Genomic DNA, 14368 nt, shown 5'->3' with positions numbered 1-14368 from the left:
AAGTAGCCCCAAAATTATTTAAACATTATGTCTAACCTGAAGATGTCGATGTAGTGATCACGGGAGAGTGGCTAACAGTTCTGCAAACAGACATGGAGAGATGATAGCACGGTTATATATATATATATATATATATATATATATATATATATTTATTTTGGGGGCTTTTATTGCCTTTATGATAGAGACAGCTGAAGTTAGACAGGAAAGGGGGACAGAGAGAGCGGATGACATGCAGCAAAGGGCCGCAGGTCGGATTCGAACCCTGGGCCGCTGCAGCAAGGACTCAGCCTCAATACATGGGTCGCCAGCTCTACCCACTAACCGGGCGCCCAGTACGGTTAATATTGACAACAGATGACCTGCAACAACACAAAATATCAGAGTAGGGCTGCAACTATTTGTGTTATTGATTAATCTGTCTATTCTATTATCAGCCATGCTAGCGGCATGGTTTTACGGATGGCAATGTCGGTCTGCATCTTAGTCTACCAATTTAGTCCTGAATGAGACAACTATTGGATGGATTCTTTTTTTCAGACATTCATCCTCCCCAGAAGATGTACCTTGTATTGTATTGACCTTGGTGATCCCCTAATATTTCCTCTTGGGCCCCCAGGAGGTTCACATTCACTGTTTAGGATAAGATTTGGTACAGACAATCATGTCCCCCTCAGGAGAAATTGTAATAACTTTAGCGACTCCTTAACTTTTAATCTAGCTGTTCATCTGTCCAATACTTTTTACCAGATACTACTAAATGAATGGGATTCCCAAAAGCCTCAGCTGTAGTTTGTGTTTAGTGCTAATTACTATATATTAAGATATTCTCATACTACTAGATGATGAACATTATACCTGCTAAACATCAGTCCGTTGGCACTGTTATTGTGAGGATTTTAGCAGGGTGACATTGACATCAAGGCACTGCTGTAAATCACAATCTCCCAAACCTTAAGGTGACATCTTCAAAACCCAAAGATATCACACAAAACCAAAATAAATATGTACATTTTCTCTAGAAATAGTGACTATTTGATCTTTTTACTCCTTAAACAATTCATCAGAAGGAATATTCTTTCAAGTGACTTTGCGCCATCTGAGTGTCACCCAATGACTGATGCACAGGAGTTTTTTCTCACCGATGAGAACTTGTGCTCCTGCGAGGAACGCTCTGTCTTGGGCTGGCTGTCTGTCCCTTTTGGCTCTGATGTCTTCACTCCGTCCGGTTGCTGCTGAAGATGAGAAGCTGCTGGGAGGGAGGCAACAGATGTGTGGCTGTCATGGTTAATAAACTCATGCATATAATGCTGCCAGCTGTTCTAGCCAAAAAAAAGAATAAGCATGCAAAAGATTAATGGATCAGAGTGAACCATTAGTGAAAACGGAGCATAACAGAAGTTGTGTGGGAATCACAGATAAGTTTGCAATGCTGTAGTTTTTAGGCATAGTAAACTTTATTCATTAAGGAAGAGAGTGCTAATTCACACAGACTTTGCCTTCTGTTGCTGGCAGTGAGCTCCACTGGTGCAGCTAAGGTGAATCACTCTACGGGGCCCCAATATTAATTGCTCAGGAAGCGGAGAGTGTTATTCTTACATCTGCCCCATCTAGATCTTCCCAAGATACTCTGGATATGCGAAACAGTCGACCTTTGGTAACTTGCCTGCTTCTCACACCCTCAGGCTATCACTGACCCAGTAATATGATCCCTTTACTCCTAAACTCACCTGGAAAACTTCCCTGGCTGGTACTGCATGCACTGTCCTCCACCGAAGAGCTGTACACAAATGAGTCTCTCTTGAGTGGTGTAACACAAGACACACTTTCCTGTAAGAGGGGTAAAGGAGTTTAGAAATATTTCCCCTTTTTTACCAACAAACAAGGACAAGAAAGACAGAATAATCATATTTTCAATCAATATTTACATTTGCATTTTCTCGTCTGTTGTGTGTAAAGTGAAAGAAATAGATAAACACATTAATGTGTATTACTATGCAATACATTTTCAGATATGTCATTACTGGGATATAATGAAATACATCAAACTTCTCACATCACAAGATTATTCTTTCCCCACAGTAAAAGACAAATGTTAATGAAACCATAAATGTGTCATCAGCTGTAAGAAGTTGTTCTGCTGTTTTGGTTTTGGGAAGTGTAAATGTGTGAACTTTCATTATGTGTGTTATCATCATCTCCACCCACCAGTCCAGTGTCGTACTCCTCCTCTGCCTCATGCTCCTCCACTACGCTGGCAAAGCTGCTGGCATTGGAGGAGGAGCGGGAAAGGTCCTGAGCCTCGGGGATGGACGCTGCCCTGCAACACATGGCCAAACTACACACCTGGGTCACTCTGACCGCTCAAACACCTGTGTTTTTCATATGCTGAATTTAGTGAGGCAGCACAATCAAAACTTTATTTTTCTTGTGTTTTTGTATTTCTTGCTTTTCCTTCCAAACATCTGATTAATTAATCATATTCATTTCACAGCACCTCCGGTAGCAGTGTGTTTGCATCCTTGCCAGGTAGCATAATCTTTTGAGCTGTTTTGGAGTTATTGCAACCCTCTAAATTAGCTATGTCTAGGGCTTGGAAATACTTACCAAAGGTACATGGTATATCGCATACCAACAACAAACAAATAAGTTCAAATGCAGCCTTTAAGACACAATAAAACAAAGTTAAATTTATATCATGCCAGTATTATAATCATACATATCTTGTCTCATATCAGCTTTCCTCCATGCACCTTAATACATTTCTCTCATTTAAATGTACTCTATTTTATTAAATATATCAATATTGTATATATTACATACAACATCACAGTCAATCATTCTACTGTTTCCTGTATTTTGTCTGAACTACACACCTGTATACATTCTATCAAACAGGGGACTCCTGCAGAAGAAGAAGAGTATTGCATTTTACAAGCCATGGTGTTGTAGCAACAACAACCAAACACAGATACTGTGAAAATGATAATGTGTATTAGGCGGCTTGTTTCAATAAAATGGCTAGAGAGGCTTACGACTATGACTATGAGGGTTAATCGTCCATGTAATATAGTTGCTGTTTCAATCTACAGTATACAAATGCATCCCTATCCACCCATCCAAGGCATCAATCATCACAAAGAACTTCTCAATGTGTGCAATATAATATGGTATATTATTGAATTTAAGTAATAGTCACCTGTTCTTAGTAGCAGGAAATTCTGGAGAACTGTGATTGGAGGAGTTGTCTGATCTGTTTTCCTGTGAGAAGTGGCTGCAGTCTGGTGTCCTCTGGGTGCTGGGAGACACCTCCCGGCTTCAGGACAGGGATGGAGATTGACACATGACATTACAGTAAGTTTACTTATATCGTATGATCATAAGACATCAGACAAACGCCTGATGAATGTTATAACAAATTCATAACATCTCAACATGCTTTGTAAGGTACGAAGAAGTGGCCTTTAATTGACATTTTTCACTTATTAAAGAGACAAACCGATTAACTGCTGCATCACAAATATTACATGAAGTGAACGGTCCCATTTTAATCAAGAGGGACCTGGATGCAGACAGAAAGAGCGGCCATGGAGACAGACATCTTGGATCTCCTCAAGAGGCACCTCTGCAGTAAATCACGTGACCTCCGCGGCAGGAGTCGGTCTTCTCTGTGTCGTTTGCGTGTGAACATTTGCATTGCCGGGCTTAATCACTGTAACACATCACTGGAAGTTCCTCTCCATTTGAATGAACCCATGACACCACGCAGACTGGCAAAGTGGATTTCAAGGTCAGGACAATGCAGAAACTGTCAGAGCGCTGCTTGTGGCGGATGTTGTGGTGCCACAAAAATAGCGCTTAAGCCTTACACACAGTAACAACTCAATTAATATTCAAGCATATGCCATGAGGGTGTTAAGAATCTTCTGTAGAGTTGTTACAACCTAGAATTCATGTAAAATCATAGTTATGTTAATCAAAACACAACAAATATATTAAAGCATTGATAACCCCCCTCCTCTCGATCAGAACTGACAGCCAACAAGAGTTGGTATCTTAACAGTGTATCTCCTAATGGCTGATTTCCTCATTTTAATGTCCTTGCTTCCATCTGTTGCAACACTATTCTCTCTTCACTACCCACTCCCTGCTGATCAGCTCTGCTCTCTCCTCTCACCTCCTCTCTTGGACCTCCTGGATGTTCTCGATGCCAATGGCGCTGCTGCGACGGGAGCTGAAGGGCCCAGACTTTTTCCTGGTTGGGCTTTTCCCAGGAATGATCAATGACTGACAGTGGGTAGGGAGAGGAAAGTTAGACACACACCATGGGGACAGAATAACCATTTCACAAGCACAGCATAAATTATACTCAGTACATGACACAGTAGGCTACTGAAGTCAGACAGATATCTACATGTAGAAATATGCTGTGAAGGAATAATGAACTGATGGTTTGATAACTCCTGAGATGACGTAATGACACATTTGGAAACATGTTTTACAAAAATTGGCTTCAGGCAGGAAGTGATTCTATATTTTATATTCTATTATTTTGATTCTTGATTGAATCTTATGTCTGATGAAAAAAAAGTTTGTATCATCTCTCTGCCTTATAGCCTCCTGTTGGGTGTTCTGTTTGATAGTTATTTTAAGTACTGAGGTCAGACTGTGGAGTTAACTTGTTCAAATTTCAAAATGTCTCGTAAACATGTCTAATTTAAGATGCAGTATGATTCATCAATGAGTGGCTGTGAATAAGAACATAAGTGGGTGTCTGATTACAATTTTCTTTTCTGAACTCCATACTTTTCTTTTAGTTTTTAAGAACAAATCTTAAAGGAAAATAAAGTAAAGAAAATCCTTGCATTAGGTCCTGGGATCGGCTGCAATGAGATGCAAAACATAAATCAAGAAAATGCATCTGAAATGAAATCATCTACATGGACATCTGTTTACATTACAGGAAGCATTTGTAATAAGATAAATGAGCTATAAGCCCTCAGTCTATGATGGATCATCCCCTTTCAGCCACACTGTATACATTAGCTGCTGTATGGATGAGTGAAATGAATGAAATTATAATTGAAACCATAACGAAACAAATGTCACTGTAACTTATTACACCTATATATCCGAAAATCGCTCACAGCCATGAGAACTAAAACAGGCACATTTTAAACTATAAACTACTAACTGCACACTTAAATTACGAAAAGACAAGACTAGCAAAGACCAGAGACAAAAATAGTAAAAAAAGGGATAAATATACATGAACCTCTTCTATTGTTCCTATCCCTATGGCACTGCCTCGGCGTCCATATTTACTGGGACTTTTCCCTGGAACAAGCAATGACTGAGCCACACAAGACAGGGCAAGGGGAGCACAGAGGGAGAGGAGACGATAGATTGAAAAAGCAAGAGGGGGAAAGAAAAGAAAAAGAACACATCATAAGATTTCATGCGCACAGCACAAAGATTTCAAACAGCAAGGTGCAAAAGAGCTTGAAAAGGAGCTCGCAGCATGACTTAATAGACAAGACACGATATTAAGGAAATAGTGAGAAGCTTTTTAGAGCAAAAGCAGGCTGGGGTCCAACATAGGAGGGCACAGCAGGAGATGGAGTGCCACCGAGGTAGCAGGCATGTCGGCAGTTTCTGCCCTGAGGGATACAGGTCTGTTTAGTGATGCATTCAGAAGGAGAAAAGGGCAATGCGGGCGGACAAAATCCAAAGGTAGCTTTTAGAAAACTTAGTCCTTTCAGAAACAGGGGTTAATTCCGTTCAAGTTCAAAACACTGTCATTAACCGAATCCAATGAATGTCAAACAAATTGAAACACGATTAACCTAATTTTTAAGACGGAACAAGGCAGCGTGCAGTGTGCTGTACTTGCATTTATGGCTTGTGCCATGCATACTCTGCAGCCACACATGCACATACAAAGACTGCGTAGAGAAGTTGTAACATTAACAGGAGGAAACAGTCATGACAAAGGCACAGCAAGGAGGGAGGGAGTCTGGGTAGTCATACAGCTGCTACATTGAGCTCACTTCAAGACTCTAAAAAAAACTACACTGGGGCTCACAAGCAATCAGAGTTATCTTGCACTGAGAAGGAAATCATCAGATCCATTCCACAATGGATAGTCTATTTTTAACATCTAACTGTCACTCTATGTGGTGATGAAGATTCTGTCAACAGATGAAAATGAATGAAATACTGACAATGAGTTATGCTGTTAATTTTCCAAACAAAAAGACTAGTCATTAACAGGAACACATATGAGCATAAATGGAAAAAGGCAATCAGTGAAAGCTGCTTGAGAACAAAGCAAGAGTGAATTTAAAATATCATGAATGAAAGCGAGTGATTTGATGGTAACATACTGATGAAAGTAAAGTGCTACAATGTGCCAACAGGAGTAATTTGCTAAAGTACTGCATATAAGAAAGAATAGGGGTTAGACCAGTCTGTATTTGTATGAAGCCATTGTGCTGGTGAATGGTGAAAAATGTACTGTATCCTCTATGTATGTGTTAGGTGGGCATCGTGAACCAAAATGGGCTACTTACAATCCCTGGGGTTTTGGGGCTCTCTGCGGGATTATGGGTAAAGCTGCCACTGTGACTAGTGGAGACTGTGTGTGACTTCTTGTTACTGAGGCCCATGGCGTCCATAGACTGGCTTCTGCTGCGGATGACCCGCTACAGAGAGAAACGAGGAGATACTGTCAGTGGATCCACTTTGATTTTATGTGGAAACGCAACACACTGACCGATTTTCCAAAGCATTATCTACCACATATATGTGACTCTATACTCAAACCAAGTCCAAATTATGCCAGTTTCAAAAATTGACCAATATATGGATATTAGTAATGCTTTGCTAATACACAGATTAGTTCTGTGTATTAGGTACACAGAGTGTATGTTTTAATTATGCTGAATTTTCAGAACATTTGGTAGCATTAGGCCTTTTTCACAGAAGACAGGTGTACGCAAACTGCTTCATTTTTCAGGGTCCTGGTGCATGCAAGCTCACTGTCACACTGTCACAGCTTACTGGGACACTTGAATAGAACTGAGCCCTCATTAATGGTATTAGTAGCACCAGTACTTTTCCTACTATGACATGTCAAAATGTCTGCTGTGACAAAGGCCTATCACTAATATATTTAGTAATATGTACCTTTACTGTATTACATATACAGATGTATTTCATACATTGTCAGAGTTCTGACAAATGTTAACTTTTTATAATAGCTTTGCTCCAATCCTTTTCTGACAAAGGCTAATTTGTCATATTGTCAATATGACTACATGCTGGTGTATATCATATTAGACTAAGTTTACATTTCTGAGGGAACAAATGTGTGTATATGGATTTGTGTGTACACATGAACTCACAGTGGTTTGTGCTTACATGTGCATATGCATGTTTGTATGCAGGACTATTTTTGAACACTTAGGGGCAGTGCAGGTCAACAGGCAGGAGGGAGGGAGAGGCTGCATTAAAGAAATGTAGGTTCACAGCAGGTCGAGGAGAGTGTAGGCTTTGTGGTGGAGGTGGATGAAGCCGCATCTCTTCTCTCCAAAGTCGTCATGTAACGGGAAAATCTATCTATAGTGGGGTTTTGTGTCATGGGAGGGGACGATGAGACACAGTGTGAGCAAGGAAGGCAGAGAGAGACAGTAGGAGAGACAGCAGGACAGCAGAATCTACACAACTAGACAGAAGCAGAGAGAAAGAGTAGGGAATCTTTGCGGATTTAATTTGTGGAGGTGTAAGGGAGAGGAAGAGAGGCAACACTATGCTCTCTCGACAGGTAGAAAGACAGGATTTGCAGGCAGGAGTACATTTATACGGATGAAGTGTATGAAGGAATGGAAAGGAGACGCATCTAAAGAGACAATACAGACTGAGAGAAAGGTGGATTTATCTGTCTTAAGTTTCATGGAAATATAGAAAAGATGGACGAGAACTAGTCGGCGACACAGAGAGAAGAGAAAAACAGCAAGGGAACGCTGCCCATGGGGGGACATGCAAACTGCATCATCAGCTCCCTAATGAGGGTTCATTAAATCGTTCATCAGGCACACACAATCACAGCTCCTACCGCCGTGCCTCAGTGGCTGGGCTACGCTCCACCACCCTAATGGTCATTGATGGAGTACTTTCAGTCAGAGCAGAGAAGTGCCTTTCGTACACAACAGGACGCTCCCCAGCCTCAAAACCACACCATCACGTGAAAACACACCAAGTTCAGCAGTCGCAGCCAAGTGAGGAAATCAAATGCCACAGAACTGGTCCTTTGAGATACTGCAAATTTTCTATGCTTTGTTTTCTCATGTGTGAATACCCAGAATCCCAGCCAAGAGACAGGGGAGGGGGAAAAAAAGCATCCTAAAAGTTTCCTACTCAGAACCATTCTCTCTCATGCATGTGGAGTTGCAGATTAACAGCGCGCCTCATCAAATGAGGGACGGGGCTGTACCTTAAAGGATTCAAAGAAGCCTCCTCCTCCTCCGCCTCCTCCGCCCCCGTTCTCCAGCTTATCTTCGTCTCCACCCAGACCCATCATGGACTGGCTGTTAATGTGCAGCTCCTCATAGAGAGTCTCCAACAGGGCTGAACGTGTGCGCTCCTGAAAACAACAACACAGTCCGTTTGCACAGGTACTGACAGTAACTATAAAATATGAAATTTGAGTTTGTTCATCAATTGAAATGAAGGGATATGGCTACCACTTATTCGACAGCACCGCATCAGTATGATAGACATCAGCACTAGTGCTCATTTGCATCAGGGCTGTTGTTCGAGAAGGATTAGATGACGATAAATCTATGTGTTCACTTCAAATCACAATACAGCCAGCAGGATGCACACCTATGCGAACTGGCATGTGCTCAGGTATTCACACATATACACACACTACAGGTATTCACACGGCGCAGATTGCGTCGCAACACTCTTCTCACCTCAAGCTTAGCAAACTTCTCAGCTTTGTAGCAGGCATACTCTGCATTGATGAGCTTGGTAAACAGGAACTCACGAAACTCATGGCCCTGAGGAAGGCAGACATAGAGAAGAATGGTTTATGACGTCTGCTTGTAAAGGGGAATTGAGTTTATGAATTTTTGTGACTGCTGACCTTTTTGAAGATGGCAGGGTCAGGCAGGGCAGGCCCAAAGAAAGGTACGTCATCACGCGCTGTCACAGACACCTGTAGGAGAAAGCAGGTCAGCACAGTCTATGATACAGTGATAGACGATACACATGCCCCTTTTTAAGGCCATACAGTAGTATAAAACTCTTGAATAATGTATGAGTGAATTTAAATTTGGATTTCACTGGTGAGACGTTTTTGCTACAGTATTGGCTGTCCTCAAAACCAACCTTGTAGGTGACATTATCCGTGCATGCATTCTCCACCTGCACCACCACATACGCATGCAGGAAGTTGGACTGGATCATGTCTGGTACAAAGGGCGTGTTCTCTTCCTGGAACACGATGGCCACAATGTCGTTGCCTATGTGCCTCTTCCTCTGCAGCTGGATGGCACAGATAAACAAAACTAACAACAGTGGAAACATCTCAAATAACCAGTTAGAGAATCAAAAACACAGACCCGTCACAGAATCACTTCCAGGACTCTCACTGAGAATCAAGATTGACTGAGAATAAATATAGTCCCAGCAAAGAGGTGGACATGACTTTGATCTAAGAGCTCAACCTCTTCCCTTAGATGTATGACAACCTAGTATTACACAACTATCAGCCAAAAAAAATGAAATGTGTATGTCTGTAATCTTGAAGCTTGTGCTTACGTATCCATATCCGAATTTATTACAAGAATGAAATACATACACAAAAAATAGTATAACTCATGGATGTGCATAACATCTATGAAAGTGTATACTGACCTATACACCTAGCTTTCAAAATTATTAAAGGGGTGGAAATGAATTAATCTGAATACCAATCAAGGAACAGCAAAGTCAAACAAAAATGGTTTATGATTCTGCAGATGGCTGACAGTGACCCAAAACATCGCTGCTGAAGAGTTGCATTTTCCTTGTTGCCAAAACGCTTACAAGTTGCCAAAAGGACACTCGTGCAATTGGAGGGCAAAGTGACAGTGCCCAAATATAACATTTTTATCCAAGCAATATCTTTTAAAAGTCTTGGTGCTGCCAAGTGTTAGGGACACCTTCTTCCTGTGCCTGAATATGAATCTATGTTGTCACATCCTTGCCTTTTGCTAGGAACTCTAATTTGGACCTGCAAGGTCCTAGAAATATCAGAGAAAATGTGACTTTGTTCCACTTCTTGTGAAAATTCCTCAAAGTACAAACATGGTAACATATGCGTAATTAGAATTTTGCAGTAGATGGGGTAAATTTCCTGTTTGAGACTAGATACTGTCCCAGAAATGTCTTAGCAAAGAGTAAAATACTCGAATGGAAATACATCCTTATCATTCAGACACTGTGACCCAAACCATTCTACAGAATGTAAGTAGAAGCAAATATATCAGATTTAGTAAACAGTTACAGGTTGGTGAAAAATAGAAATCCTTTAGTCAAAAATATAGATAGACCCAGCTCCCATGTTCCTCCTCAGTTGCCTCAACAGTGTGATACGAGTGCTGCAGCATTTGTTGATGACACTCTGTCAGTCATCACGCTATTTAAACACACTTAAGTACACACTTAACAAAGCCACTTCACACGTGTTGCTATTACCTAGTGTTAGCTGGAGCTGCTCTAAAATATCTCAAGAGTTGACCAATTGTGTGCACAGTAAATATTTACTCTGGGATTTATAGATGATTCTTTTCCAGTTAGCAGTCCAATTACTCTACAGACTGTGTCCGCTAAAGACAGTCTTTTTGTTCACATGAGAACAATCAACCATCTGTTTCAAGCCCTGGTAAAGCTTTCATAATTTGCTGAAGTCAGAACAGTATGCAAGTTGTAATTGCTAGATAGTATCTGAATGCAGCACTTCTAAACACAGGTTTCAGAGCAAAATAACACACAATTTTTGACATAAGTGACCAGTAAGTAGTAGAGAAAACAACCTGACCATATTTGATTTATTTAAAGATTAAAGTTTTAGTTATATCTTTGTTAAGACATATTTTTAAGACAGTGAAGGCTGGGAGTGAAAAGATCCATGTGGCTACAGAGGCAGGGCAGCCAGGTTACTACTGCATCATCCCTGAGCTTATGAGCTGTCAGCTTTAATATTTACACACACAGGGACATTCATCCCTCTTTCTCTATGAAGATGGACTCCCCCACTCACCACAGACAGTTAGACACTTAAAAATAAACTCAGCAAGTGTGGGGCTGGACAGAGACACCTGAAACCTGTAAATATAATATATTTATAGACATTCAGTTAGATCTATTTACAATAATTCTGCACTTTCTCCCTCCTAAATTAATCCTATGTTATAACAGTTGCACCTTGCCTCCTTTTCTTGACTTCCCTCATGAATCATACCACGTGGGTGTTGTTTATGTCCTATGTTTCTATTCATGCCAAGGCAATATGGACAGTCTGTGTCAGGGTTACTATGGTAACAACGTTCAACCACTGTATGAGGCAGTGAAGAGCAGCTGAAGACTACTGCAGCTTACAGCAACATGGCATCAAAGAGATGAAAGTCTCCGGCCACAAAGCAACAGCAGATAAACTTCAATGCCAGTGCAGAGCACTGCAATGCTAGTGGATCCTCAACATTTTTACTCTTGGACGCCAGGGTAAGCGAGGACATCAGATCTGCAAACCTAAACACTGGTAAGCAAGTAAAGTTTTCTAAGAAAAGGAAGGTTTTTAGATATTCACATTCATTTGTTAAAGGGATAGTTCAACATTTAGGGATATATATGTTTATTTTTCTTTCTTGCTGTGAATTAGATTAATACCATGGATTAATATCACTGTTGTGTCAGTACAGTAAATATCAAGGTACCCTCACCAGCCAATTAGCTTAGCTTAGCACAAAGACTGGAAACAGCTAGCTCTGTCCAAGGTAGCAAAATCAGCTTACCAGCACCTATCACGCTCACTAATTGACATGTTATATCTTGTTTGTTTAGTCTGTTTGTTTAGTCTTTTTTAGAAAAAAAAAAGACAATTTGTACAGGGCTGGCTAAGAAATAGTCCTGCATACCGTAAACTATGTGTCTCACTTCATCAACATTAACTTAAAAGATCTTAATCTGGATTTTACAGTCCTGACCTATTAGCTGCTGCTGCTGCAGTCGGACACATGGAGAAGTCACAAGGAGAGGCCATTACAAATCAGTTAGTAAAGGACAATGAAAACTGCCCTGAAAATACAAATTAGTTATCCTGATGATTAATCATTGGAATGTCACCATACCTGCTGTGAGTCTCCCTCTGTGTAAGGCAGCTTGGTGGACACATGAAACATAATCTCCTTATTATGGAAACTTGTGTAGACAGATTCTGTCCCTGTCTGCCCATGAGTGACATCCAGCCCACCCCGAAACCTGGAGAAGAAAAGGAGAAGAAGAAAGAGGGGATTAAAGGGCAAAGGTAAGAAAAAAGAGAGAGCAGAAAAACAAGGGGGAAAAAATTAAGTAAAGGCAAAGAGAGGATTGAGGTGAACAGTCAAGAGGAAGACAGAAGAGAGACAAAGCGGTGTTAGGAGTGGAACATAAGAGCGTGCTCTCAGAGCACCCGGTCCATCCACGCTCATCCATCATTGAGGGAATGCCAAGGGCACTTTGCCTGCCTCCTCAATCACAATGTCAGCAACACTACAAATATCACGACACTCTAAATCGCTTTTTCAGGGATTCATTTAAAGCCAACCCTGATCAATTTGCAAAGTGAATGATGGCCTGTTTCTGACAGACATGAGGTGGAACACTATGCTGAGAATTAACCAAAAGTGCTGCTGAGAAAACTGAATAAAATTGAACTGAAAAGTGTCCAAACCCTTTAAAGTCATGAAGCTCAATCTTGTGGCCCAGAAACTCCAACAACTCAACAAAGGCCGGACTTTCTTCCATGTTCCCAAACAGCTCTTCCTCTGATGTCTGAGTGGAGGAAGCACAGGACATTTTCAGAAGGAGTGACACATGACTTTAAAAGCAAAGATTAGCAGTAGTATCTCTGTAGCACACTCACCTGGCCAAACTTTTGATAAATAACCCCAAACTTGAAGTTGTTGCTGATCACATGCTCATCAAAGGTCACAATAAGCCTTGATGCCTGAGGATGAGAGAATAGGAAGTGTTCATTTAGGTTCTTGTAGATGTGGTGTTGAAGGATAAAGTGATATTTGGAAAAATCACAATGAACACTAGTGAATACCTTTGGGTATAGGACAGGATAAAACCTATCCACATTTACTTCTTCACAAACAAGCTGTAAGTGGAAAAAGTATATTCAGTTTTTCTCATTACAAACATATACTGAAATGTTGTTTTATGACTCTGTCAATGTTCTGTGCCATACCTTGGCCATCTGAACCACATTGGGGAACTCGGTAAGGCAGGAAATGGGAATCACATCATGGTAGGTTTTTAGCTTTGTGCTGAAAGGCAAACAATTTGAAAAGTTGAAATGCTCATTGTTAGCTTACTGATACAAAAGCAATACGCCTGCTTTCATGATTTCTTTCTTTGATGCCTCATGCAACTGCATTTCCATTTCAAAGGGGACCTTTCTTATGGATGCTGTGTGGCGCTGGGAGCATTATGGTTTTTACATGTGATGTGTTTGAAGAAAGATGGACTAAGAGAGGGTTGAATGGGCATCACTGTTTTTAAGAGGGTCCCTGCTATCCACAACGTGTGTTATAAAGTGATCCATGTCTAGAAAATTGGTGTTTTAATAGCTACATTACTGGGATAACTCCTACTACTGTTCACTTCCTTGTTGCCCCTAAAGCATCACAATACAATAGCCACAACTGTGAATTAGTGATTTAGTGAATTGATATTTAGAGAAAACATTTCTAGGCAACAAGCAAATAATAACTGACTGTTTGCCAAGCCCCTCCCCTGACCAGCAACTGTTTGTTTAGCTAAGCAACCATAAACTGGCGGGCCTGTTACGCCTTGTGTTTCTCCAAATGCTAAAGCCGTGTGCATGGAGGGTTGGTGTGCATGGAGGGTGGTGTCTTTTTTTAGCCTTTCCAAAACCAAAATAGTAAGGAATGGTTTGAAATGTATGTGCTCTAACGAGAGCTGCAATCTTTAGCATGTCTGGATAACTACAGTGACCCGTAGTTACTTCCAAGGCTAGGGGGTACGTCATTAATATAATAAGTGACATTAGTTTGTGGGCTTAAAGGTTTCATTTAAAAATCTCCATTCACAG

At 40.8% G+C, this 14368-nt stretch overlaps 1 protein-coding gene across 15 annotated transcripts in view; it reads right to left on the bottom strand.

The window, feature by feature from the left end:
* The window catches only part of rap1gapb (RAP1 GTPase activating protein b), a 95396-nt gene that overhangs the window by 2381 nt on the left and 78647 nt on the right, over positions 1 to 14368 (bottom strand). For 8 of the 15 annotated variants that reach the window (XM_051413663.1, XM_051413652.1, XM_051413655.1 and 5 more), the window contains 16 exons: positions 13502 to 13580; positions 13358 to 13411; positions 13172 to 13255; positions 12980 to 13080; positions 12399 to 12528; positions 9397 to 9552; positions 9152 to 9223; positions 8979 to 9065; positions 8495 to 8644; positions 6573 to 6704; positions 5276 to 5353; positions 4178 to 4287; positions 3200 to 3316; positions 2209 to 2338; positions 1731 to 1830; positions 1143 to 1252 (listed from right to left, as the gene is read on the bottom strand). In XM_051413663.1, the coding sequence (XP_051269623.1) occupies positions 1143 to 1252; positions 1731 to 1830; positions 2209 to 2338; positions 3200 to 3316; positions 4178 to 4287; positions 5276 to 5353; positions 6573 to 6704; positions 8495 to 8644; positions 8979 to 9065; positions 9152 to 9223; positions 9397 to 9552; positions 12399 to 12528; positions 12980 to 13080; positions 13172 to 13255; positions 13358 to 13411; positions 13502 to 13580 (1690 nt within the window). Of the gene's footprint in view, positions 1 to 36; positions 81 to 1142; positions 1253 to 1730; positions 1831 to 2208; positions 2339 to 3199; positions 3317 to 4177; positions 4288 to 5275; positions 5354 to 6572; positions 6705 to 8494; positions 8645 to 8978; positions 9066 to 9151; positions 9224 to 9396; positions 9553 to 12398; positions 12529 to 12979; positions 13081 to 13171; positions 13256 to 13357; positions 13412 to 13501; positions 13581 to 14368 lie in introns of all 15 variants that reach the window. The other 7 variants (XM_051413651.1, XM_051413654.1, XM_051413656.1 and 4 more) reach the window with 6 other exon arrangements.

This window comes from Dicentrarchus labrax, unplaced genomic scaffold, assembly GCF_905237075.1.
Source record: "Dicentrarchus labrax unplaced genomic scaffold, dlabrax2021, whole genome shotgun sequence".
Lineage (NCBI taxonomy): Eukaryota > Metazoa > Chordata > Actinopteri > Moronidae > Dicentrarchus > Dicentrarchus labrax.
This window is presented reverse-complemented; position numbering and strand designations above follow the sequence as displayed.